Genomic DNA, 21,827 nt, shown 5'->3' on the forward strand with positions numbered 1-21,827 from the left:
AAAAGTATAGGCCGGGCGTGGTAGCTCACGCCTGTAATCCCAGCACTTTGGGAGGCCAAGGCGGGTGGATCATCTGAGGTCCGGAGTTCAAGACCAGCCTGGTCAACATGGTGGAACCCCATCTATACTAAAAATACAAAAAAAAAGTAGCCAGGCGTCGTGGCGCACATGTGTAATCCCAGCTACTCGGGAGACTGAGACAGGAGAATTGCTTGAACCCAGGAGGCAGAGGCTGCAGTGAGCTGAGATTGCACCATTGCACTCCAGCCTGGGCACCAGAGCTAGACTCTGTCTTGAAAAATAAATAAACAAATAAATAAATAAATAGTATGGGTGATTTGCACTGCAATCACACTGTGTAGCTACTCAAGTTGACTTAGAAAAGTATAACCCCAAAATGCACACTCTAGGGTTAAACAAATAATCTACAAAAAAATTAAATTTAATATTCACAACATGGTAATTTTTTTTTAGAAAAAATAAGAATGACAGTAGTTTAATGACGCAATCACTCAAGACAGCATTGAGGAATACTGAAAATTAAGTGCCTTGTCTAATTCCATCTGCATGTTTGCAAAAACAGCAGGAAATTTGCAATATGGTTAAGCATTGGGTGATATTTGTATTTTGCTGAATGAGAATGTTGGGTAAACTGACGTAGTATATTATATTAACGGTACATTTCAGTAACCCTACAGTATACAGTATAAAGTAGGTATACCAGTACACAGTAGGTATATTAGTCTGTTCTCACACTGCTGATAAAGACATACCCAAGACTGGTAATTGATACAGAAAAAGAGGTTATTGGACTCACAGTTCCGCATGGCTGGAGAGGCCTCACAATCATGGCCAAAGGTGAAAGGCATATCTTACATGGTGGCAGACAAGAGAGAAATGGGACATAGCCAGTTTGAGACATAGCCAAACCATATCAGGAGGCTTCTACATATCAGATTAGACACTAAAATGGAAGGCTATGGAGTTGTCTACTATTCATCCTTAAGAAGTGAAGAATGTGTTAGCATTTGAGAGTCAGGTTTTGACCATCACAGGTGCTATGGGATCCCAGAGAAGAAGGAAGTAACAATGTCTGGTTGTCTATGAGTGGAGGGGTAAGAACTGACCAGGAAGGCTTCACATAAGAGGTCTTTATTTCTAAGAAAAACTTATGAGGATGTGGAATAAGGGAATGTTCATCCCACCCATTCTGCTGATTCCACTTACCTCAATTAGGCTTGCCCAGAAGTACACCCAAGGACTCCAGGCAGTGAAGCCTCAGAGAAGAGAGGAATGGTGGAGCTGTAGCAAACCAGAGGATCTAATCCCCATTTTGCTAAAAGACTATGTGAGCCAAAGAAAGCTAGGGATAGATTCCATGCTGGAAAGCCATGTGGCCACCTCAGGAAGGGGAAGAAGCCCTGGGCAAAGAGTCAGGGCCCTAGGTACTAATACTGATGCTGCCATTTCCTAACTGTGATCTTTGGTAAGTAATTTCACATCTCTGGGTCTGGGATCCCATACCTCAGAAGTAAAGCATCAGGACCAAGAGACCTGTGATATTCTATGACTCTTTTCTTGAGACAGAGTTTCACTCTTGCTGCTCAGGCTGCAGTGCAATGGTGCAATCTCAGCTCACTGCAACCTCTGCCTCCTGGGTTCAAGCAATTCTCTTGCCTCAGCCTCCCGAGTAGCTGGGATTACAGGCATGCGCCACCATGCCCAACTATTTTTTTTTTCTTCGTATTTTTAGTAGAGACAGGGTTTCTCCATGTTGGTCAGGCTGGTCTCGAACTCCCAACCTCAGGTGATCCTCCTACCTCGGCTTCCCAAAGTGCCGGGATTATAGGCATGAGCCACTGCGCCCAGCTATTCTATGATTTTTAATGGTCATCATCCTCTATGTTAGTACAAAGCATCTTGGATACAATGAGTCATGAAATTCTTTTTAACACCAAGTGTTGGGCAGAACCATGGTGTATCATTGAACCAGGCCAGAAATTTGTAAAGTCTCTCTTCGCAAAACACTGTGTGATTGAACCAGGATGCAGGCCAGGATGGAGAAGGCCATCTCATCTATTGTCATAAGGCCCACCATTTCAGGGGGCCTGCTAAGCAAATATTACTTGCCCCCTTATTTTATAAATGAGAAAACTAAGTATCAGAATAGTGTAGTGATTTGCGCAAGGCTACTTGTAGAAAATTAGGGGCAGAGCTGAAAGGTGAACTCAATACTTTTGATGGCAACATAAGCAATGCCGAGCCATTCTTTTACCATGGTCATGTTTTATGCCATCCTCAGATACCTTGAATCCTAGAGCATCACATTTTTCTTTAAAGACCCTCCCTCACTAACCACTATCCTCTAGAACCCAAATCTGGCTTCAGCATAGCCAAAGCTATAACATTTCAAGAAGATTCCTTTCTCCCAGGAAAGACTGGGTGGGGAATGGCAGCAGCCAATAAGAATGACCCCATTTCAATGAGCTCTCCCAAGGGCTTGTTGCATCATTCAACCTCTTAAAAGGACAAGAACACATCAAGGAGAAAACAGATTTCAGTGGAGATATGAAGCTAGACTCAGGACAAACAAGCTCGAGTTCTGGCTTTCCCTCTAACAACTCTGAGTAAGTCATTGCTTTCTCTGAACTTTCCCGTTTCCATCTGTAAATTAGCTGTTCTCCAAGGTTTCTCCAGATCTGATCTGTGACCTGCAGTGTGCCACTGGGGTACCGTTTAGTACTGGCTTTGTTGTGACCATGGACCAAGTCACAGACGTGTCCCTTACCAGATGAGGGCCTTGAAGCACTAAATATATGTAGGACCAATCACAGAGCTGCGTTGAGATGTTGCCTTGCAGTTTGCTACTTGTAATTGGAAGGCTGACCCTCAACTTTGAAAGGCCAGGCCACAGAGAGTTACAAAGACCAGTTCACATCTGGCCTGGGGTGAATGGCAGGGTGCCCCAGGATCAAGCAAGAAGCATTTGGCCTCAGGAAGAAGAGCATCTGAAAAGCATTAGGTTGCTAAAAGCCTGCTCTCCCAAAGTTGCCAAGAAAACTCAAATGTTCCATGGTGTCTAAAGGATTGTCAAAAGCGCCCAGGCCAAGGAGTGTAGTCTGGCCATTTGGAACCAGGAGGAGGCCCACACTCACAGTGGGTCTACCTCCAAGACCCAAGCACCGTGCCTGGGAGGGCCGTGCAAGCATGTTCTTAGCCAGCGGGGGCCTGGTGCCGAAGACCTGCTCATGGGCCAGAGGCATTTGGCTGCAGGAGGCTGGTGGTGCATGTGCATGCTCAGGGTGCAACTCAGTGGAATGAAGTTTGCTCAGATCTTTCTCCTTCCCCTAAAGGTACTACACAGCTCCTGGGTGCAATGATGGGTGGCCCAGAGTAGGGTCCATGCATCATTGCTTATAGATTATGCCATCTTTCCCCAACCCTGGATGCCCTGGGCCTTAATCCATGGGTACCAATTTATAGCAAGATTCTTTTAGGACAGAGAAGAAAAGGTTTAAGGCCCTATGCCCATGGTCTTAATATCTATTGAGTTAGTGTGGGATACTAGACTTAGAATCTAGTTAAGCTCCTGCTATCTGACTTAAGAGTCGTATCCCTTTAGGCTAGTCACTCAAACTCAGGAGGTTTACTCACCTAGAAAATGGTGATGGCTAAGGCAAATAAAACGAAAATTAAAGGATCCCTGGAATTTGAAGGATCCCTGGAGATCATTGTGACCAAATGCCTCGTTTGACAGATCAAAAATTGAGATCCAGAGAGGGAAATTTACTGACTCAGAGTCACAAGGGAAATGGAAGAGAAAAGCCAGGTCAAGACTTCCAGCATCTTTGTTACCAGTCTAGCGTTTGCTGTGGCCTGCTAGATGGTTTTTTAGGTTCCTTCCATCTCTCTGTCCCCATGGAAAGAAAACTTTCAGAAGCTTTCTAGGTTCCCATAGCATGGACAACTTCTGAAATAAGACCTGCCTTTCTAGAGAAGGAAGGGGATAAGTGTCCACTACTAGAAATAGATGGCTGTCAATGGTCCGAGTCACAGGTGGTCTTAGCCAGAGGTGGTTCAGGATAGAGAAAGCCCGAGCAGAGTGGTCCAGTCCAGAGAGGGTCCCAGCTACAGAAGAGCCAGACTAGAGATGCGCCAGCCTAGAGAGACGTAGACCCAAAATGACCCTGAGTAGAGCTCTTCCAGGCTAGGATGACCCAGGCAGGCTAGGGTCCCATGGTGGCATAATCTATAGTAGATGACACGTGAATTTCTCTTTGTGGCTTCTGTCATATGGCTGACCTGACCAGTCTCTGTCTCTTGTCCCTGTTCCCTCTTTCTCCTTACAGAGTGTGGTCAGCCCTCCCGCTCCCTGCCAAGCCTGGTCAAGAGGATCATCGGGGGCCGAAATGCTGAGCCCGGCCTCTTCCCATGGCAGGCCCTGATAGTGGTGGAGGACACTTCGAGAGTGCCAAACGACAAGTGGTTTGGGAGTGGGGCCCTGCTCTCTGAGTCCTGGATCCTCACAGCAGCTCATGTACTGCGCTCCCAGCGTAGAGACACCACAGTGATACCAGTCTCCAAGGAGCATGTCACCGTCTACCTGGGCTTGCATGATGTGCGGGACAAATCAGGGGCAGTCAACAGCTCAGCTGCCCGAGTGGTGCTCCACCCAGACTTCAACATTCAAAACTACAACCACGATATAGCTCTAGTGCAGCTGCAGGAGCCCGTGCCCCTGGGACCCCACGTTATGCCTGTCTGCCTACCAAGGCTTGAGCCTGAAGGCCCGTCCCCCCACATGCTGGGCCTGGTGGCCGGCTGGGGCATCTCCAATCCCAATGTGACAGTGGATGAGATCATCAGCAGTGGCACGCGGACCTTGTCAGATGTCCTGCAGTATGTCAAGTTACCTGTGGTGCCTCACGCTGAGTGCAAAACTAGCTATGAGTCCCGTTCAGGCAATTACAGCGTCACGGAGAACATGTTCTGTGCTGGCTACTATGAGGGCGGCAAAGACACGTGCCTTGGAGATAGTGGTGGGGCTTTTGTCATCCTTGATGACTTGAGCCAGCGCTGGGTGGTGCAAGGCCTGGTGTCCTGGGGGGGACCTGAAGAATGTGGCAGCAAGCAGGTCTATGGAGTCTACACAAAGGTCTCCAACTATGTGGACTGGGTGTGGGAGCAGATGGGCTCACCACAAGGCAGAGCCCCAGGTGGAACGGTGAGCTGACTTCCTTCCTCAGGGCCTGCCTCCCCTGAGTGAAGCTACACTGCACTTCCGACAGCACACTCCACATTACTTATCAGACCAAATGGAATGGAACACACTGACCTAGCGGTGGCTTCTCCTACAGAGAGAGCCCCCAGGACCGTGAGAGGCAGCAGTGTGGTATAGGAAAAGGCTCTAGGCAGGAGACCTGCATTCCTGAGCTTGTCTAAGTCTCTTCCCCTGTCTGGGCCTCACTCTCCCCAGTAACACAATGCAGGAGCTAAACCAAGGCCATCCCAGCACTCCTCTCCAGGCCATACTTCTTATCCCAGTGGCCTTTATTCACTCCTGACCACTTATCAAACGCATCGGTTCCACTGTTGGTATGACTGAGCTTGGACCTGACTATTAGAAAATGGTTTCTAACATTGAACTGAATGCTGCATCTGTATATTGTCCTGCTCTGCCTTCTGGGACTAGCCTTGGCCTAGTCCTTCCTCTAGGAGAAGAGCATTCAGGTTTTGGGAGATGGCTCATAGCCAAGCCCCTCTCTCCTAGTGTAATCCCTTGGAGAACTTTCTTGCCTGGGGTTTCTCTCCCAAAAGCTTCTTGCAGTCTAAGCCTTATCCCTTATGTTCCCCATTAAAGGAATTTCAAAGGACATGGAGAAAGTTGGGAAGGTTTGTGCTGACTGGTGGGAGCAGAATAGCAGCGGGAGGCTCACCAAGCCCTTAAATTCGCATTGTCAACTCAGAACACGTTTGGGCCCATATGCCACCTTGAAATACCAGCTGACACCATGGATGTCCACACCTGCTGCTCCAGACAAGCACAAAGCAATCTTTCAGCCTTGAAATATATTATCTAAAAGGCTACTACCTGAACCCCAGACCCAAATTTGGGGACTTAGCTGATTACCTGGGAAAAGAAAAGACCCACACCTGCTGTGCTTTTGGGCAGGAAAATGGAAGAAAGAGTGGGGTGGGCACATTAGAAGTCACCCAAATCCTGCCAGGCTGCCTGGCATCCCTAGGGCATAAGCTGGGCGGAGAATCCACCCCACAGAATGTTCAGAGAGACCCACTCCTTCATTTTCCAGAGTCAAAGGAATCAGAGGCTCACCCATGGCAGGCAGTGAAAAGAGCCAAGAGTCCTGGGTTCTAGTCCCTGCTCTGCTCCCAGCTGGCTGTATAACCTTTGGGAAATCATTTTCCTTCTCTGAGTCTCTGGTTCTCCATCAGCAATAGGAGGGTATTAGGTCCCCTGCAGGGTCTTTCTAGCTGGAGCACTCAGAGCTTCCCTGACTGCCAGCAGCCTCTCTGGCCCTCACAGGGCTGACTGTCCTCCTTCTACCTGGAGCTCTCTGTCCTGGAAATCTCCATCAGAGCAAGACAGCCAGAGAAGCCCCTGAGAGGGAATGACTGGGAAGTATCCACTTCTCCAACCAGCTCGTCAAAGCACACTCCTATGTCTATGAATGGCACATGTAAAGATGTTATATTTTGTATCTTTTATATGATATGCTTCACCGCTCTGTAAAGGGCCTCTGCATTGTTGCTCCCATCAGGGGTCTAAAGTGGAAATAAACCCTCATGGATAACCAACAGCCTTGGCTATAGGTTTTGTTATTGTTGGGGAAGTGTGTTCATTTGTTTTGACTTTTTTGAAAAGAAATTGGCCTCCTCATGAAACCAAAATCTCCCTTGTTGCAGAAAAAGTACAACTTTTGGTATCTGGACGTTATCCAAGAGGTAATGAGGAAAGGATTTGGTTATTGATGGGTCTTCTTCTCAGAGGCTGCTTGTTCCTTCGTTTAAGTGCCTGGCATTTAAGTCCTTGCCTTCAAAGGACTTGAGCCTGAAGGCCCGGCCCCCTACATGCTGGGCCTGGTGACCAGCTAGGGCATCTCCAGTCCCAATGTGACATTGGATGAGATCAGCAGCAGCGGCATGCAGACCTTGTCAGATGTCCTGCAGTATGTTAAGTTACACGTGGTGCCACACGCTGAGTGCAGAACCAGCTATGAGTCCTGCTCAGGAAACTACAGCGTCACGGAGAACATGTTCTGTGCCAGCTAGTTTCTAGTGCCAGTTTCAAAGAGTTGAAACTGGCATGCAAGACAAGCTTATGTGCATATAGGTCTTAAATAGGCAAAAGAAGTTAAATGTAGGCCGGGCGTGGTGGCTCAAGCCTGTAATCCCAGCACTGTGGGAGGCCGAGACGGGCAGATCACGAGGTCAGCAGATCGAGACCATCCTGGCTAACCCGGTGAAACCCCGTCTCTACTAAAAAATACAAAAAACTAGCCGGGCGAGGTGGCGGGCGCCTGTAGTCCCAGCTACTCGGGAGGCTGAGGCAGGAGAATGGCATAAACCCGAGAGGCGGATCTTGCAGTGAGTTGAGATCCGGCCACTGCATTCCAGCCTGGGCGACAGAGCGAGACTCCGTCTCAAAAAAAAAAAAAAAAAAGAAGTTAAATGTAAAAGGAACAGAGATTTAAGTACTATAGGAACTTAAAGAAGGGGCTATTTCATACAGCTGAAGGGGCTTGGAATAGCTTTGCAGAGGCTTCAAAGGATGCATGGGAGATAGGAGGGAAGGGGCAGAGTGGAAAAAAGCATGAAAGCTTTCAAAGCATGAAAGCTGGCCATGGTTAAAGTGAGAGCGGTGGGCATTGAGTGGGAAGAGTTTTTAAAGGCATACTCTATTTGAACTGTCCTGAAATGAGTGATTCTCTAAGTTTGGGGCATATGAGAATCACCTGGGGTGCTGGTGAAAAATGCAGATTGCTGGGTCTCACCCACTGGAAAATTTGAATTCAGTAGGTCTGAGGGTGGGCAGCATGGTGTGGAAAGTGGAAGGAAGGAGATGAGCTAGGAAAGCAGTTATGCAACTACTGCAACTGTCCTGATGAGGGATGGTGCAGACCCACCAGCCATAGGGCTGTGACAGTGCAGACAGGACGAGGGGCAGTTTAAATCGATTTAAGTGGTACATTCAGCAGGGCTTGGCCTATAGGCATCTCTTGATAAGTTCAAGCATGAGTGGCATGTGATAGTGAAGTCTCACCATGGGACGCACTCATGGTTTGCCTTTGTTTTTGGTTTGTACCATAATGAAAATGCCATTCTTTTTACACTATTGAGAATGAAAATAAGAGCATATTTATGCTTTGCACTTTATGGTTTGAAGGGCTGTCGTGTCTCATGTTCTATTACATTTCCAACTTTTGCTTTTCTTTAGATACTTGGACTTTATGTTGTGACATATTGAGGTACTGAGGCATGACGAGGTTACACACAGAGCACTTTGTGACATGGAGTCGGGGAGTCATATCCCTCTCCTTCTCCCAGGGATTTACCAGCAGCTTAGTGACTGATTGAACACGAGGTTGAAGAAAAGAGAGGCAACAAGGACGTGGTTGATTCAGACATTAGCAGACATCTGGAATAAGAAAGGGGAGAAGGTTAGTGAAGGGTGGATACTCGGGCTTGGTTCACTGAGTTGGAAGAGTTTATGAGCAACCAGCTGGAAATGTAAGTCAGCAGTAAAGAATGGTGAGTTTTAGAGGACAGGACAGATTGAAAGACACTGATTTGAAATTCATCAGCACATGGGTAGTATGATGGCATAGAGGTAGAGGGCATCATCTACGGGAAATTTACAGATAAGAAAAGGAGACCAAGGCCTGGGGCCGAATGGGTGAAACTCCAGCATCACAGAAGGCATGAAGAAAAGAGAGGCCCCAAGGAAAAGAAAAAAAAAAGGGAAGGGATCAGAAACACAGGGAGAAAAGTGCTTCAGAAGCCAAGAGGAGGAGCTGTAAAGAGGGATGAAGTAGTCAACAGCACCCAATGCTGCTAAGAGTCCCAATGAAGGACTCCAGGAAGGAAGTTCCCCAGGATAGGTGTCAAGTCTCCACTGTCATCCCTGAGGGGTATGCAGGCAGCAGGCTCCATGCGTGAGTTTCAAGTCTCTAGGACTTCTCTCTTCCTTAGCCCTCTCTCTCTCTCTGTACTCCCTCCTTCCTCTCTCTCTCTCTAGCCTTCTCAGTCTCCCAGGATGGGCTTTTAGCTCTTTTCTCAGAGGTAGGAAACTGCCCTTGCATCTTCTGTAAGCCTTGTGGTAAAAATTACATGTTCAGTTCTCCATCTTTTGGTTCCTTGAAACCTACAAATTTTTTATTCTTACTATAAAGCCTGATTCTTCAAAATGAAAGTCTGTCTTTCCAGACTTTGGTTTCTGCTTTGCTCTTTCAAGTCAAAGCCTTATCCAGCCTTTGCTTAAAACCACGGATGCTCCAGCTTCAGTGGCTTGGGAGCCACAGTGCACAGAGAATTCCTAGGGATGAAAAATGTATCTGATAAGATTCGAAAAATAGTATCCTACTCTGTATGTAGATATCATGGTTGAAGTTCCATTTATGGTCTCAGAGACATTTTATTTCCATCTACTATTTGTAGACCTGTTAAATATTCAAATGGCTGCCTATTTCCAAGTTTGTGCAGTACATGGCACTTTCTTCTTCTGAATACAGCTCCAAAGGGGGAGGAAGAATGTGGGAAAGGAGTGTCAACTCGTCTTTTCAGAAGCTCTACTATAGAAGGGAGGAGTAGGAGAGACTGTGGAATGAATGGCAAACGGGGAAATGGAAGCTGATTTTTAGGATGAAAAGTCTTGACTGTGTTTTAGAGGCATAGAATAAGGAGAGATGAAAAATACAGAAGAGGGGTGATAATCTCCAAGGCCAGGTCTCCAAGAGTTCAAAAGTTAAGAGATCCAGAGTGAAAAATTAGTTCTGAAGACAACAAAGTTTACAGGGAGAAGAGATGGTGAGGAGGATGGTTTGCACTCAGTGGGATTCCCACTCAGGGAGTTCCCACTCAGTGGGCTCTGAGAGTCTATTGGGAATGGAGGCAGGACATTAGCTTGGGGAAGCTGGCTGTGGGCATGTAGAATGATGCTGGGAGATGCTGAGGCTGCATCAAGGTTGTGGATGCAGAGCATTTATCTGTGATTTTCTCCAGCCTAGTCACAGCTAAAAAGGTAGCAGGTAACTGCCTGGATCCAGGGGCTTGGGTTATGAGTGTTCTGGGAAGCCACATAGTTAAAAGTTTATGGGGCTGGCCAGAGTAAGAAAAGCCCAGAGTTGGGAGTCAGGAGACCTAGATTGATAGTCTTGCCACTAACTCATGGAATACCTTTTGGCAAGTCAATTTCCTTCTCCGGGCCTTGGTTTCTTTAGCTGAATGATAAGAGGGATAGACCAGATGGTCTCCAAGGGCTATTCAGTTGTAAAGTGTGTATGTGGGAGCATGTGTGTCAATTCAAGCCAGTGGAAAATGGGATGGAGCAGGCAGACACTGTGGTGGTGAGGATCTTCAGCTCCACAAGGCCCTGAGGAAGGGCTTCTCTTAGGAGACAAGATTCCTTGGATGGAGCATAATGATTCCTTATTAGCTGTGACTCTTTCATTAGTAAGTGACATAAAGCCAACATAAGCAGCTTAAGGGGAAAAAAGAGAGGTAATTTATAGGCACATCTAACTGAAAAGGCTGTACCAAAAGGCTTCACGTATGATTAGATCAAAGGGCTCAACTGTTATGGTGCAATCTCTCTCTCTCTCTCTCTCTCTTTGCCCCTCAACTGTCAGCTCCACTTTTCTTCATCAGTCTCAGTAGGCTCTTAATGAAATGATTGTTGACAGATCTGGATTTATGGCTAATAGCTTGGCAACTCCAGTAGGGAATGACTTTCTCTTCTCTAATATGCTTAGCAAAATTCTCAAGTAAGGCTTTCATTGGTCCAGCCAAGGTCACATTCCCATCTCTGAGCAATTGCTGTGACCAGAAAGTGCATGGCTTTGATCAGCCACATTTCTATCCCTGAAACCAGAGGTGAGATCAATCCAACTCTAACTGCATAGCCTAAGAATGGGGAAAGTGCAGACTCCAAAGAAAGATTGAGATGCTATTATCAGGAAGGTCAATTAATGCTGGAGGAGCAAAAATAATAGATGTTCCTAACAGGGTGATGAGTTGGGAGCTCTGGCAGTGGGCAAGATATAGTCCAGAGTCTGATCTGTCTCTCCCTCCCTCCCTTGGATGCAGTGTGTGGGCTGCCCAAGTTCTCCCGGAAGCTGATGGCCAGGATCTTCAATGGACGCCCAGCCCAGCAGGGTACCACTCCCTGGATTGCCATGCTGTCACACCTGAATGGGCAGCCCTTCTGCGGGGGCTCCCTTCTAGGTAAGGAGAAGGTGGAAGAGGTGGAAGCTAAGGAACTGAAACCCCCTCCTTAGAGACTGACCAAGGTTTCTTCATTGCGAGTCATTGTGCACACTAGCATCAGGGTACAGGGTGCAGTATGGTAGAAAGAATTCTCGACTAGACTGGATCCTGGTCTGTCTCTGGCACTGGGAAGGACAAAGTCAGGGAGTCTCTCAACCATGAATAACAGTACATGGGGGTCAAAGACAGGGCATGCCAGGGCTGTGAGGTCAGGGAGAGCCAGGAAACTCACGCTTGGGGATCAGGAAAGGTCGATTTACAAAGACCTTGAATGCTATGCTTAGGAATTTCTATCTTGTCTTGAATGCTGCTTTAAGTTGATAAGTATGTTCTGGAAAGTTCTCTCCAGAGGCCGCATTGATAAAAAGGAGGGTGAAACTGGAGGCCAGGAGATCAGTGAAGCATCCATTGCAGTAGCGGGGAGAGAAGGCATAGCCTCAGAATAAGAACAGGGCATGAGGGATGGAAACAAGGAGGCAGATTCAATAACACTGGGAAATAGGACTGTCACCTTTGTAATGGAATGTGGGTGGGAGTGGGAGCAAGAATGAGAACAGCTGATGGCTCTCCCTGCCACAGTTTGGTCCAGGCAATCTGAGGTCTGTTCCTTTTCTGATGTCAAAAGAAAGCTGAATAGCAATCTAGGCTATCTACTTCTGCATCAGATCCCACCACCGAGGAAGAAGGCCTGGCTTGGCCCATCTCTGCATGGACAGCTCCCAGGCTGATGGGCATGCCTCTCAATCAGCATCACCCTCCTCCAGATCCAACCAGGGTGGACAGTTCTGGGGCTGGGATCCCTTTGGCAAGGCACCAGGCCTGGGCTAGAGCTGCAGCCACAGCACCAGGGCTACATAAAACCCTACTCTGCAAGGAATTTATCCTTAAATTCTCACAGGCCCAAAGATGAATGGTCTCACTCAAAGGAGTCCCCCAGAGAGGCAAAGAGAGTGAGGGACGGTATTAAGGGGCCAGAAAGGGCTGAGGGCAGTGCAGTGGGAGCGGAGTCAGGGAAAGGACCAAGGGAGAGAAGGGAAGAGAAACAGAGGACCAGAATTGGAAAGACAACAATGGAGAGGACAGAGAGAGACAGGGAACACTGAGAGACACCTGGAAAATAAGATAGAGGATTGATGACAGTAAAGAGAAAAATGAAAGGGAGCAATCCAACAAGAGGAAGAGGTACTGGCAGGGCACAAGATACCCAGGAGAGAAGAAGCCAGGAAAGGAGGGACCTGAAGGGAAGTTGGAGAGAAGCAGGGTGGTGTGGAGGATGAGCTGCCAGCAAGGGCAAGGGGAGGGAAGACTCTGCTTCACCAGACATCTCCAATTTTGTTAGAGGGCAAATAAGAAAGATGGATTGTGTGCACCTAATTTTAAGAATGAATTCATTTTCTTAAACCTTGATTTTTTTTTTGAGACGGAGTCTCACTCTGTCACCAGGATGGAGTACAGTGGCGCAATCTCAGCTCACTGCAACCTCCACCTCCCGGGTTCAAGCCATTCTCCTGCCACAGCCTCCCGAGTAGCTAGGACAAACCTTGAGTTTTTGAGTCCACTAATGTCCACCATGTATTGTTATTCATTGTGTGTTTATTCCCTATGACTTATGTTTGAAAAATGTTTGACGTTCACTTCTCTACCCCCAGCCAAGCTGGAATGCCCTCACACTTCGTACTCCTTGCAGCACCTCTGATCTATCACTTCTGTCTACCTCCTATCATTCAGTCTTAAAGAGCAAGGGAGGGATAGGAGAGGGCAGAAGAAACAGGAAAGCAGCTGAGGGACAGAGGAAGGGGAAAGCACCTTGTTAATGCCCACACTGATGCCTGGGTAGCGGGATCTGCAGAGCTGGGAGGCCAAGCTGTATCTCTGAACTGGCCAGTGCACACCCCTAGGTTCATCTAAACAGCCCAGAGTCCCACACCAAGGCAGGCTCTCCTAACCTGGGTACCTCGGCCCACCTGACCCACCTGGAAAATCTGGTCCTGGACATTGGCAGAGATCAAAAAATGGCCCAGGGCAGAGAAGAGTGACTTAAGTGGAGCCCTGGCCAGGACCCAGGAGCACATAGCTGCTCCTGAGAGGATAAAGTGGAGCCTGGAACCTGCTCTGGGACTAAGCACTTCTGCCCTCGACCCTGAACTTTGACCTGATACTCAGCCTCCCCCACCCCCATGTTCTAGAGCTTTTCTTTCTGCTTGGCTCATCCTGGATATGTCTCTGGGCTCAGCTACTTATGGGCTTGTCATCTGCTCCACATAAGAGGTGAATGGAAGCCTGACCCTCCGTTAAACGAAGGGCAGATGCCTGTCCATCCAGAGAAAGATGCCAGCTGAGACACAGGAAATGCACTAAGCTGACTATCAAGAGCCCTGGGGTCTGGACCTGGCCCTGACCCTGAAACCAACCTGCTGGGTGCCCCTGGACATCTTTGCTTTCTCCAGGCCTCAGGGTTCCTGTCTATATAATGAAAGGTCTAGATCAGAGCAGTGATTCTCCACCCCGGCAGCAATAGAATTAACTAAGGAAATGTTTAAAACATTATCTGTGCCTGGGCTCCACCCCCATGACATAAATGGTTTAAATATAGGTGCAGTCACTGATTTTCTCTGTTTTCATTCTCCAGGTAATTCTAATGTGCAGTCAGTGTAGCTAGCTTCTGATTCGTCAATTTTAAACTTTAATGTGCATACAAATTACTGGGGAGTCTTGTTAAAATGAAAATTCTGATTCAGTGGATCCGAGGTGGGGCCGGCCTAAGAGTCTTCATTTCTAAGAAGCTTGCAGGTGATGCTAATGTTGCTGGTCCAGGGAACACACTTTGAGAAGCAAGGCCTGAGAAGCAGCCAGTTGACCACAAGCTTTCTGTGCACCCACCTTGGGCTCTCTGGCTCTCACCAATGCCACAGGCTTAAAGAATCCCTGAAATCCTGTTTACAATGTTCAGTCCTGGCCTCGGTTGTAAAAGGCAGGTAAAAATCACAGGTTTAAATCCCCATATCTTCCGATTAGGATCATATGAGCATTTGAGTTGGGGGCCATAAAATACAATGGAGAGAAATACGGACATTTTCGAGGTCTTGAGGGGTCCCCTGGAGTAGTCTGAAGATCCTCAGCTCAAGACAGAGGGAGGCAAGACCGGGCAGTGCAGGACGATGGCACATGTGTTCTATTCCCCAGGCTCCAGCTGGATTGTGACCGCCGCACACTGCCTCCACCAGTCGCTCGATCCAGAAGATCCGACCCTACGCAACTCAGACTTGCTCAGCCCTTCTGACTTCAAAATCATCCTGGGTGAGTGAGTGAGGGGCAAGCTGACTCCTGAAACCAGCTGTGGTTCTGGGAATGGGATGACCGACTGGCCCTTTACAAAGAGTGTGTGCTCACTCACTCACTCACTCATTTGTCAGGCAGGACACCTGGGATGGAGGTCCAGGAACCTGAGTCCAAGCGCAAAATATGATTCTCCAGACACATGACCATGAGCAAGGCATTGAAGTCTATGCTTCAGTTTCACAACAATAAAATGAGGAGACCAGTCTAGATAATTTCCAAAGACCTGTTAGGTTTCCATGAACCTCTGGTTTCAAGTGGATCATACATATACAATCCAGACTTCCTCTCTTGTTTATAAAATCAGACCACCAGCTGATTCAGTTCAGATCCACACATATTTATCTACTGACACTATGCCAGGATCTAAGGACACAGTATAATCAAGACCTAGTTTCTGCCCACAGGGAGCTTACAGTCTAATAAAGGACTAAGATATGAGCACAGAGACCTCTAATGGAAAGTAGCAAGCAGTAAGTATTATAGAAGAAGAACAGATAAAGTGCCATGGGAGTTCAGAGGGGAAAGACTTCTAACCCAAGAGTTGAGAGGCTACGTGGAGGAGGTCATGTTTGACCCAGGCACTGAAGGTGATGATATGGATTGAACATGTGGCAGCAGGCATCAGAACGAGCATTACAAGGCAACAGCATCAGTTCCTGAGAAAAGACAGAGGTGGGAACCCATGAGAGTATGTAGAGAATGACCAACAGGGCGGGATGTCTGGGAAAGGTGGGTGAAGGCAGTGAAAGGGTTAAGGCTAGAAGCATGGCTGGATGGGGCTGGGGTGGGGGCTGACAGGGAACAAGGTGTGACCTTATCCCCCATTTGCCCCCATGCCCCACATGTCGTCTTCTTGCCCAGGCAAGCATTGGAGGCTCCAGTCAGATGAAAATGAACAGCATCTCGGCGTCAAACACATCACTCTCCACCCCCAGTATGACCCCAGCACATTCGAGAATGACGTGGCTCTGGTGGAGCTGTTGGAGAGCCCAGTGCTGAATGCCTTCGTGATGCCCATCTGTCTGCCCGAGGGACCCCAGCAGGAAGGTACCTTCCTCCACCTCCACCTCTGCAGGGCAGCTGGTGCCTCCACAGGGAGTCCGTCTTCATGTTGGTGAAGCTCTGGTGCCAATTAAGTCAGCTGATAGTATCTGCATGACTCACCAGCTGCTTCCCCTCAAACAGCCAAGTCAGAACTGGGTCCAAGGCAGCAAAAGTTGCGGGAAGCACATAGTAAACAGTCAGACCTGAGGGTCCAGATAGAAAAACAAAAACTAGACTAGTTATGGTAACAGAGAGAATTTAATATAGGGCACTGGAGGATTGGAGAAGTAAAAGGGAAGAGCTGAGATCATAGAGATGGTACCTGCAGGAAGAAACCACGAACCCTAGGGCAGGGGAAACATAGGTAAGAACCTGGAGTTAGGAACGAGAAGCTTGGAAAGGGGCCCTATGGGGCCAGAACCTGAGCTTCTGCAGAAGAGTCTAATGTGCTAAGGAAAACAGCTGGAAACAATGGCCACTACTGGGGTGAAAAACCACTGCTAGGGCTGATGCCAACAGCCACAGCACGTCTTCCTGCCTCTCTGTAAGTGCCCCCCTGTTTTCAGGAAACCAGCTAGCAAAGTAGAACTGCCCACTTCAGAGAGTCATCCCTAGTGCCACAAAGCAGAGTGTAGAAGGGAAAGTCTCCAGCTGGGGGACAATGGCTTAATACTCAGCACAGGCTCAAACCCCACTGCGACCATTTCCCAGTTGGGTGATCTTGAGGAAGTTATTTAACTTCTTTTTTAACTTCATTAAGCCTCAATCCTCTTACCTCTAAACCAGAGATGCTATCCCATGTGGTGGCTGTGATATTTCCATGTTTGAGATAATACTTAAACATAGGCGACCCATGCCAGCTGGCTTCCTTTTCATTCAATTTCCATGGTGCCACATCATAGTTCACTTCCTTTAGCTCAAAAGGAAAATGGCTGAGATGTCATCTGAGGAGTATTTAGGGGAACTGAACCAACAGGAAAGGCACAGACGTAGCTAGCTTTGACTCACTGGGTGCCATGTGCCTACCATGTGCCATATGCTTTATGTTCATTAACTTATTTATGAACCATGCAAGCCTTGCAAGGTGGCATTGTAGCCTCATTTACAAATGAGAAAACGAAAGGTCAGCAAGGTGAGGTGACTCATCCGAGATGCAGCTTGTATGAAACAGATCTGGGGATATAGTACAGGTTTTCTAACTTTAGGCCCAACACTGTTTTCAGTGTCCAGGCTCTTTTTCAAACAGGAAAATAATGGCTCTGTCGGCGCTCAACCCACTTCCACCTTGCCCCCCAGATTTACCAACTTCATAGACTCCTAGAATGTCAAGTCTGAAAGGGGTTTTAGAGAATACCAGTCCAGCCTCCTCATTGTAAGGACAGGAAAACCGAGGCTTAGAAGGGGAGCAGAGAGGAGGGCTTGCTAAAGGCAGCATAGCATATAGTGGACTAGGCTGGCTTTTGTATTTATTCGCCATTCTTGATTGAGCACCTCCTATGTGCCAGCATTGTTATAGGCATTGCGATATAGCAGTGACCTAGAATGAGGTTATGCTCTCATGGACCCTAAGTTTCAGGTGGTTGAGGGTGGGACAGAATAGAAAACTAAACAAGTAAACCAGTAACACATCATAGAAACCAGTGCCCCTAGCTCTGCTGCAGGTAACCCCTAGCCCAGCTGCCCTTCACACGTTCCTCCCCACCATGCCACCTTTCTCCGAGAAGAACAATCCAGTCTTTCCTCCCCAGACAGAGGATGATGGAGCTGTAAGCTGCACCCCTCCAAACACCCTGCAGACAGCCTCTCTGTTCTCACAGTATCTTCTCTCCTTCAGGAGCCATGGTCATCGTCAGTGGCTGGGGGAAGCAGTTCTTGCAAAGGTTCCCAGAGACCCTGATGGAGGTGAAGTTCATTTTATAACCCACAGACAGTGACACCTCAGCTCTGCACTGGGCCTTCCTGCTCCATATTGTTCCCTTCAGAATTTCGAGGCTTGGGTGGGGGTTGGCGAGAAGGAAACTAGGAGCCCAGAGCCACCTCCACAGTTCAATGGGACTTTGAACCCCAGAAAGCTTGATTTGTTTGTTCTACATGTCATGGACTCTAGCCTCTAAACACTGTTAAGTTTTCCTGGTAGCTTATTAAAGGCTGAGCTTATGAAAATTCTCCCAGAAAGCAGCAAGTTTAGACACCCCTATGGATGGCAATCCAGCTGTGCACCATGAGAACTGCACACCAAATTGGCCAGAATGAGCCAGGCTCTTGGCAACCACAGTCCTTGCAGTAATGAACCTGACAGTAATGAACCTACACTTAGAAGTTCATATTCCACTCATTTCAGGAAAAAAAAAAACAAAAAAACAAAAAAGCACTGAACTAAAAGTAGGGAACCACGGTTTCAAGTCTTGGCTCCTACTAACTTGCTGGGTCATCTGAAACAAGACATTTTGCCTCTCTAGACCATAAGATACTATTTCCAGCTCCAAAGTTATGGGGCAACACGAGCTGCCCTCAAAGAGCTGCTTGGCTCTGATATCATCGGGGCCTATGACTGACATGGCTAGTTTCTAAATTCTTCCACATATATTATTTTGACATACTTTAAGACTTGGGATTTACAACAACCATTCACCCCTTCATCCACTAGCTCCTGGGGGTCTATTTGGTGTTTCCTTGGTACCAGATGCTGTACTAGCTACTAGCTGGCTGGGGTAAAAGGATAGATCTGGTCCCTGGCCCCCTTGGGCTTATGGTCAAGTAGGATGGACAGAAAGTAGTTCTGGATGTGATAAAGGTGGAGAAAGAGAAGTGTAGGACACTCCAGAACATATGAAAGAGAACCTGATCTCATCTCAGGGGTTCGGGAAGCATTCCCAAAGGAAGTGATGCTGAAATGATACCTGAACGATGAATCCAGTGCTCAAGAGGAGCTGAGGACCTGTCCTGAGGACCACCTTGTCCTGGCTTCCTCTCCCCTTATCCAGGGAAGGCCATGGCCCAAGAGGGATCTGAATGGCCTTTGGCTTCCTCCCAGCAAGGGCAACAGGAGTTGTCCATTTAGATAATATGGCCCATTCAGTTCTTGATTTGACTGAAAGAGAATCATATGTTTCCTCTTTTTATTCCAGACATCTACTCAACAGTTACCCCCATGCTGGATCAAGGGCAATAATAGCCACAATGCCTTATTTTTCTGTATCAATTTTGCTACAGTGCAAAATATACATATTTTTTCTGGGTATCTACTAAACTCCAAGCAATGTAAGAGAGAAATGCATAAAATACGGATCCAGCATCTAGACAGATGCTCATACTGTGGTGAAGGAGGACAACATAAGAAAGCGCTTGCTGCAAAGCCAGCAGTGATAACTCCACAGTAACTAATATGTATACAGCGTGTGCAGTTTACAAAGCACTTGTTCATGCCTTTCCTCCTTGTACAGTGATTAGTATATCAAGTACTGCAACTTCCATTTTTCAGATGAGGAAACAGAGTCTCAGAGTCTGAAAAACAATGAGTAAGCCACATGTTCTAGGTCCTACAGTAGGGGTGAGAGAAAAGAAAACTGACCATCATTTATGCATACATTGTCCTATTGACTAATACATCTCCTAGGCAAGTATTATTATCTCTATCTTACTGATGAGAAATCTGAGTGCCAGAGAGGGCAGATTACTTGCCCAAGTTCACACAGCCAAGGTCTGCATAGCTGAGACTGCCCTAGAACACGGGCCTCTTGATTCTCCACTCAGTTGTTCCTTCACCTGTAGCACGGGGCAGTCTCTTAGACCAAGTCTAAGGTAGACATAGGTCCGTCCAGGTATGGAGTGGAGAGGAGCTGGCTTCGGGAGTGTTAGAACAGCAGAGGCTTCTCAGCCAGGGGTGGAGACCAATAACAGCTTTGTGTTCTAGATTGAAATCCCGATTGTTGACCACGACACCTGCCAGAAGGCTTATGCCCCACTGAAGAAGAAAGTGACCAGGGACATGATCTGTGCTGGGGAGAAGGAAGGTGGGTTAAGAGGCTGGCAAACAACAGGGGCGTTGCCAGCCAGGGAATGGGGCAGAGCCAGCAAGGGAGCACAGAGGCCTCCCAGCCTGGTGGGCTGCCAGTGTGGGGGTGCAGGGGACTGGAGGAAGGCATGGGAGGAGGGACTCCACAGGAGAAGATGCATCGGAGAAAAGATATCTACAGGATGTTCATCATTCCCTTCCCAAGTCCAGTGTTTCCCTTAAGAAAGGCCTTGACCGGGCGCGATGGTTCTTGGCTGTAATCCCGGCACTTTGGGAGGCTGAGGCGGGCGGATCACCTGAGATCGGGAGTTCAAGACCAGCCTTGCTAACATGGCAAAACCCCATCTCTACTAAAAATACAAAAATTAGCCGGGCGCGGTGGCAGGTGCCTGTAGTCCCAGCTACTCAGGAAGCTGAGGCTGGAGAATTGCTTGAACCCAGGAGGCAGAGGTTGCTGTGAGCTGAGATCATGCCACTGCACTCTAGTCTGGGTGGAGCGAAACTCTATCTCAAAAAAAAAAAAGAAAAGAAAAGAAAAAAAGGAAAAGAAAGCAAAGAAAGAAGGGAGGGAGGGAGGGAGGGAGGAAGGAAGGAAGGAAGGAAGGAAGGAAGGAAGGAAGGAAGGAAGGAAGGAAGGAAGGAAGGAAGGAAGGAAGGAAGGGAGAGAGAGAGAAAGAAAGAAAGAGAGAGAGAGAAGGGAAGGAAGGAAGGAAGGAAGGAAGGAAGGAAGGAAGGAAGGAAGGAAGGAAGGAAGGAGGGAAGGAGGGAAGGAGGGAAGGAGGGAAGGAGGGAAGGAGGGAAGGAGGGAAGGAGGGAAGGAGGGAAGGAGGGAGGGAGGGAGGGAGGGAAGGAAGTCTGAACCAGGGCTTTCTAGAATCATTTGAGCTTTGATGTGGCCTAACCTAGAACCGCCCGGAGCCCAGGTTTGGGTCCAACGGTCTGCTGTGCCCTCTAGTGTCCAATTCTCTGAACTACAATCCAGACGTGGGAGAAGGAGACTTGGGCCGGGAAGGGGCGTTTTATCTTCGTCTGCGTCTCTTTTTCATCTAGGGGGAAAGGACGCCTGTGCGGGTGACTCTGGAGGCCCCATGGTGACCCTGAATAGAGAAAGAGGCCAGTGGTACCTGGTGGGCACTGTGTCCTGGGGTGACGACTGCGGGAAGAAGGACCGCTATGGAGTGTACTCCTACATCCACCACAACAAGGACTGGATCCAGAGGGTCACCAGACTGAGGAACTGAATTTGGCCCCTCAGCCCCAGCACCACCTGTTGTGGTCAGTCAGCAGCAAAGGACAATCCTCCGATGCAAGCGGCCATTTCTTCTTTCCTCCCTTCCTTCCCTCTTCCTTCAGCCTATCCATTACTGAGCAATAGAGCGGGTATCTTCGCCCGCTTTTCACTCTCTTTAAAGAGACAGAGCAGGGGAGTGCTCAGAACACGAGGCCAAATCCAGGCTGTATCACTTATTAGTTTGCAGTGCTGGGCAGGTGACTTCATCTCTTCAAACCTCAATTTCTTCATAAGATGGAAATGCTATACCTTACCTACCTCATAAAAGTCTGATGAGGAAAAAATTAATTAACAGATGCATAGCACTTAGCACAGTGCATAGCATACCCTATGTTTTCAATAAATGTGCCTTAGCAGAAGGTCGGTGTGTCTACCAGGCAAATGAAGCTCTCTTACAAACCCCTGCCTGGGTCTTAGGGTTGATCAGTGACACACCTCTCCCCTCAACCTTGACCATCTCCATCTACCCTTAAATGCTCTATGCCACCGTGCAACTTTCCTAACAGCAATCTTCGCCCTCACCCCTAAAAACTAAAACAGACAAGGTTCTGAGTCCTGTGGTATGTCCCCTAACAATGTAGCTAGGAACATGCGCTAGACGCCAGATCGCGGAAGGGCCTGAGAGAAGCAGGGACA

General features: G+C 47.9%; 1 protein-coding gene across 9 annotated transcripts in view; it reads left to right on the plus strand.

The window, feature by feature from the left end:
* The window catches only part of MASP1 (MBL associated serine protease 1), a 72,911-nt gene extending 51,361 nt beyond the window's left edge, over nucleotides 1-21,550 (plus strand). For 4 of the 9 annotated variants that reach the window (XM_028843574.2, XM_077991191.1, XM_077991189.1 and 1 more), the window contains one exon: nucleotides 4,350-6,818. In XM_028843574.2, the coding sequence (XP_028699407.1) occupies nucleotides 4,350-5,233 (884 nt within the window). In that variant the 3' untranslated portion in view covers nucleotides 5,234-6,818. Of the gene's footprint in view, nucleotides 1-4,310; nucleotides 6,819-11,280; nucleotides 11,461-14,685; nucleotides 14,800-15,702; nucleotides 15,889-17,719; nucleotides 17,788-19,798; nucleotides 19,899-20,950 lie in introns of those variants that run through there. The other 5 variants (XM_077991190.1, XM_077991192.1, XM_015132432.3 and 2 more) reach the window with 3 other exon arrangements.
* Nucleotides 21,551-21,827: the final 277 nt, after the last annotated feature.

The sequence above is a fragment of the Macaca mulatta genome, chromosome 2 (genome assembly GCF_049350105.2).
Source record: "Macaca mulatta isolate MMU2019108-1 chromosome 2, T2T-MMU8v2.0, whole genome shotgun sequence".
Classification (NCBI taxonomy): domain Eukaryota; kingdom Metazoa; phylum Chordata; class Mammalia; order Primates; family Cercopithecidae; genus Macaca; species Macaca mulatta.